General features: G+C 38.8%; 1 protein-coding gene across 1 annotated transcript in view; it reads right to left on the minus strand.

The window, feature by feature from the left end:
* Positions 1 to 1021, minus strand: part of LIN28B (lin-28 homolog B) — a 93468-nt gene extending 92447 nt beyond the window's left edge. The window contains exon 1 of the mRNA XM_068412966.1: positions 988 to 1021. Coding sequence (XP_068269067.1) covers positions 988 to 1021 — 34 coding nt within the window. The remainder of the gene's footprint in view (positions 1 to 987) is intronic.
* Positions 1022 to 6000: the final 4979 nt, after the last annotated feature.

Consider the following 6000-nt stretch of genomic DNA (forward strand, 5'->3'; position numbering starts at 1 on the left):
ACCGGCCCTCGCAGAGGGATCGGCTGCCGCCGCTGCCCGTCCGAAGTAACCGCGCCGGCGGCCAGCGGCCCGGTTTCACCACTTCCCCTCCCGCGGTGCAGTCGCAGGACGATGAGCGGGCGGGTCTGCGCCTCGGGCGCTCTCGCTCCAGCCCCTCTCCTCACCCGGGACAGCCGCACCCGGGCTCAGCGTGTGTGAGTTGGCGGGGCGCGCATCCCGCCCGCCGGGTAACCGCCCAGGCGCTCTCGCCCGCCGCATGGCAGCCTGCGCCAGCCTGGCGGTGACACGGGCAGCTCCTCCCGCCCCGGCACACAGGTAAAACCTGACCTCTACCGCCGCAACGAGCGCTTCCCGTTGCGCGGGAGCCGGGGCACGGACGGCTCACAAGTGTCTCCGGGACGAGCGCCCAGCGCCTCTGGGCGGGGGAGCCCCGCGGCCCCTGCCCGCCGCCCCGCGCATGCGCCGCCGCGGGCGGGCACAGCGGGCACCCGGGAAGGGCCGCGCCCCGCCGTCACCGCCGCCGCGGGAGGCCGCTACGGGCGTGCCCGCCGGTTGGGCTGAGCTTGAGAGAAGCGGCGTCGCGATGAGAGAGGGCTGCGTGGCCGTAACGCCCAGCCGGCTCTGTACCTTGATAGCGGCATGGAAATAACTTCAGGCGTTAGAGTGTTAGTGAGGGACTCAGGTGTGTATGGCCATCCCTGGCAGTCCAAAAGTGTTCTTACAGACGTGTGGGCTCATGCAGTTCACAACAGGTATCTGACGGTGGGTTACTGTAAATAAACTTTCCTTATATAGTTGTTTATTTGACTTAGAGAGGCAGAACACTCAAACAGCATCAATCAAAATCTCTGAAGCTTGTATACAAAATCAATGATTCCCCGCCCCCCAAGAATTAAGTTCATCTGAGCCAGTGGGACACAAGTGCTGCAGTACCTCAGTTTTATAGACACAAAGTCAGCCATGTAAGACACTACAGAGAAGACTGACCTGAGCCTGAGGAGACCTTCTTGAATGACCTCATCGTCTTCTGAGGAACCTAAAATCAGAGAGCTGGAGTCAGTACTGTGTATGTTGTACCAGAGTAACATATTTAATTACCTCTTCTCCAGTTTAACGGCTCATTAGAAGGCCATAAAATGCCAGGGCATTGACTCTGTGAAGTGACCTGTAAACTTATTAACTGTTTGAGACTTACCTAGCTCATCAGAAACACAATGAGATAACCAAGGCATGAGATAAAAGTCAGCTGCTGCTGCTTTTTTTTTTAAGCGTCCATAAAGGCGTTACCCCTTTCATTGGTCTCTTACGAAAGATACGCAGTTGATGACAACAGAGGGAAAAGACACAGATTTGCAGGATATTGGACGGTGTTTATTTCCTTTATCAATATTTAATTGCAATAGGTAACCTAAGAACAAGTGAGTTGTCTTTACTACCCTTAAATTGTACAAATTAAGCAATCAGTCATACCTTGTATATGATTTAAAAAAAACAATAAAAATGATTCTTTGGGATTCTTTCATGGTCAAAATGGTAACTCCATGTCAATTTATGAGTATCAGTAGAAAAAAATACTTTCAATTATATCAGTTATAAAACTGCAGAGCATAATATGTAATGGTATTACATTCTAGGTCTCAATCTGAACCAAACCAATTAGTCATAAAAATACAGATGTGTGATTTGATTGAAACTAGATGAAAGGTGTACTTTTGATCTAGTTGAGCAAGGCCTGGCTAATTTTGTATAATGCCAATAAAAATATCAGGCAGAAAACGAGTACCACAGATGGTAGGAAGCATGAAGGAAAAGACCTTGGTTTTGGAGTAAGCTTGTTACTTAGGCTGTCCAGTTTGTTTAATATTAATAAATGAAAGGTTGATAGGAGCATGCACAAACTCACCTGCTACAAGCCTGTCCTCTTGTCACCCGCTACTGTCTTTTGAATAATCTGCTTTAACTAAAACCCATCCCAAACCAAGAAGGAATTGCATTATTTTCTTTTTTAGATATAAGCCCAATTCTCTTCTCTTCTAGAGAAATCTGAGATTTGTCTTTTTCCAATTTAAGAGCACATCCTGACAGGTTTCCTGTTTTCTTACTATAAAATGGGATATTCCACTAGGAGGGAGCAAAGCCAGAAGAATGACCAAAGACAAATGAGAATCAAATTTCTCTAACTTCTTTTCCCCTACAGTCAGTTACCCTGTGTCCTTTCCAACACCAGGAATCGGAAAAGGGGATGGTACAATCTTTCTTTCCGGTGCAACAACACTGGCAAGCTGATTCAGTTCCTCTTCTTCTGTAGTAACTAAGTTTTCTACTGGAATTGTGTGGACTTTTGCCTTGTATCGAACCTAACTCTGCTTTTACACCTTCAAGCACTGAAGCCCAATCTCTTGTGTCTGCTGCTTTGTTCTGCCAACCTGTGGCTACGTGGCTTTTGTGTCTTTCGGATTTACTTGCATTATTTATGCAACATAATGAAATATGCAAGCATAGAGTAAAGGATCCGTTCTTGGCTTTGGCACATAGTCTGCTTCAGTTTATGAAGAGATTAAAAATAAATATTTGGAGGAGTGATGTCAGGACTCAAAGAGGAAAAGTACAGTTCTTAAAAATTGTAGCAGAAAACAGCACAAGCTTGAGTTATTGTTTCCAGTATTGCCATTTCATAACACATTTGTAAGCATCACATATTTTAGTGTGTCATATAAACATATCAGATTATTAAGTAGAAAAAAGGAGATGTAATTTTTTTATAAAGTAGTTATTATAAAAAGCTTCCCAATAGGATACACAAAACTTGGCACAGGGGGCATTAGCATAGAAAAGCCTGGGCATTCCAATTCTATGAACTCATTTAAACCAGATAGTTTAAATGAGAAACTGACTGGCATGTATCTTACTGTGTCCTACTGAAAGCCCTAAGAAATCAGTCCCTGATTTAAATGGAAGCAGGTTCGGGCTCTGAAATGGCTCATGGTGAACTCTTCTATGCCTCCTTATGCTGTACAAAACAGAAAAATATTTTGGCATTTTAGTTCTGAAACTATCTTGGCATTTGCATGAACTCTGTAACTGCAAATAACCAAATAAATGCTGTTTAGGAATTATGTACTAGACAGCAAGATGTTTTTAGACAAAAAGTTACTTGCTTTGAAAGCAATCCTTGTTTTAACTATGAATTCACAGCATGTGGAAGGACACTGTAACAGTAGGCACAAAAATAATGCAACAGAACACCATATGGAATTATTGCAGGACAGCAAATACAATGAAAAGAGTAGTATCAGTTAAAGACACACTGACAGACATCCAACAAAGGGAATCCACCTTTCCTTACAGGCAGCACATTCTGTAATTCAACTTACTTAACAGCTTATACAGTTTATTTTTTGATAACTTATTGGTCAGTGGAAAATAATACTCAGTTTATACCTATTTAAAAAGAAAAAAATTATTTCGTAAGCATTGTTTTGAATTCATTAGCTTAAGCAAATTTGCTGCCAAAAGATACAGAAACATAATTTGCTTGGATGAAAGTAAAGCAGACGTGCGTAGTTACCCCATTTAAATAAGTCATATGCTCTCCTTCAAAAATCAGTTGAAAATAAAAATTCAGATGTTAAACCTGTTTCTACTACAGTCAGTAGTAGCCAGGGGACTGATTTCTTCCACAAAGTAAAGCCAGCAGTATTTTTTGAAAGAATGCTGGATATTATAAATACGATCAGAGTGCAGAAGAACTAGAGAACAAAACCAACTGATCCTTTATTTTATAAGATACAAGTTTGATAGTGATGCAAAGGAAGAGGGGAAAACATTCCAATGTTAAAGGAGCTCTTTTATTTAACTCAGCGGGAGCGAAGACTTAAATAGATGAGTGCTGCAACGTATATAGAAAATTTTAAAACTGTGTACAGAACCCAAGCACAGCAAGAGCATAAAACATCAGCTTTTTAAACATTTAATACACACACACTGGTCAGATATATTAACTTAGAAAATTTTGTCATTAACAAACTTTTCTGTCTATCTTTTGAACCAGCCAGTAAAAATTAACACTTTATTCTCGTTTACAGTTCTTGGCTGCTGGTAGAAGCACTCTGCACGCAGTATTTTGATTTCAAACATCACAAATGAGTGTTGTCTTACACTCTGAATTAACTTGTTCTAAGAGTATGAACATGGATTCCTTACTGTACATTTCTAAACAGCGGATTTCCTCCTAAGATGTTTTCATTGTTTTAACTCTCTTTTTCTTTGTTTCATTCAGTAAAATACAGTTAGTTTGAAATGCATAAATAAGAAAAATTAGAATTTCCTGAAAATGTGCACTCAGGTGTTAATGTCCTTATGTAATTCCGGGAGTGGGGGGGGGAAGTTGAAAGCTCTCACAATTTTCTTCTTAGTCTAGCCATAATTTTCTTTGCTTTTCTTCCATACTTTTATTCTTACACCATTACAATATTTTTCTAGCAAGTGAAGACAAAAGCAAGCGCGTGTGAGATGCTGAAGCATGTAAAAATGCTGATTCAAGAAAATGAGTTGAACAACTACCAAATTAAAATTTAGTCTTTCTTTACTAATTTCACCCAAATTTGTCACTGATCTGTAGGAGGGTAATTACAGTTTGAAGTAAATAAAATAGCTTGGCAATAGTCCGGGTATGCTTTTCTCAGATATAAAAAGAGGCTAAGCATACGTTAGTTTTTAAGAAATGCAGTACACATTTTTGAAGATCAAACATCCAGTTACACACCTTTTAACTACTTGTAAGGATGTCGGTTGACTACAGTGGGAACAGGAACAGAGAAAGGTAAAACGTGCTTCCACCGTTGTTATGAATATGAGTCTTTTGGGCGACAAATAGGAGTAATAAAACCCACCATATCAGCATCAGAGCCAATGAAAGCCTGCCAACTATTTAAATGGGATCAAAGTTTCTCTTCAAAATGAAATATGATTATTACATTGATATTGACAATTATTTTAGCATTAAAAACTATTTATAATTTATTTAGGTTAAAAATTTAATAATATGTACTAAAGGAACATGTGGAACAAGATTGTTTTTGTTTTAAGGATGGAAATTAGGTATACACAATTCTCATCTTTAGTGTATTTGATTTAGTATATGTAATTTCATATAGTCTGCATTTGAATGTACATATATTAAGCAACGATAATTATTTAATAAAAAGCAATGTAAAATAAGTACCTTTTGAACAATACTTTGTAAGGTTCAAAGACGACTTTTTTTACACAATTTAAAATTAAAACACATCACCCTCTACTACTACTGTTTTTCTTCTTCCTTCATATTTAAAGTATTTTGTTCCCAGTTTACTGTTAGCATGGGCATATTGAAATTGCCACACATTGGTTTGCTATACAGCAAATGAAACAATGAGAAAACTACCTTGAGATCTTATCACATTTGTTTTCAGATGGATTTTCTTTGTATTTTTAAAATTAATTAGTGTCAGTACTTTGTAAGGAAAAAACCTTTAAAAGCCACAATTCTCAAATCATAGATAGATCAATGTATTTTTCAGGGCTTGATCACTGATTTATTTTGCAGTTATTTATGAGAAACTACATATACTGTAAGATTTTATTTCCCCACTTGAAAACTATTTGCAAACAAAACAATACCAAATGAAGCCCTGAAAAGATACATATTAAAGGCCAAATTAAGAAAGAGCCGTTATGGCAACAAAGTAAATTCAGTATTTAAGTTTTTAGTTTAAAGAAAAATGCATTTTTCCCATTCTCCCTGATTACACTTAATTGAATGTGTATTGTTCACATTGAATGTAGAAATGTTACATTTTAAATCCAGAATTGTACATGCTTTTTCCTCAATGCAAAACCATTATTAAACCAAGATTAAATCTGTTCTATCAACAAACGGTATAACTTACAACTTTTGTTTAGGTTATAAAAATTAACCAACTAAATCTTAACCAATTAAGACTTTAACATCATCCCCTC

The sequence above is a fragment of the Nyctibius grandis genome, chromosome 1 (genome assembly GCF_013368605.1).
Source record: "Nyctibius grandis isolate bNycGra1 chromosome 1, bNycGra1.pri, whole genome shotgun sequence".
NCBI lineage: Eukaryota > Metazoa > Chordata > Aves > Nyctibiiformes > Nyctibiidae > Nyctibius > Nyctibius grandis.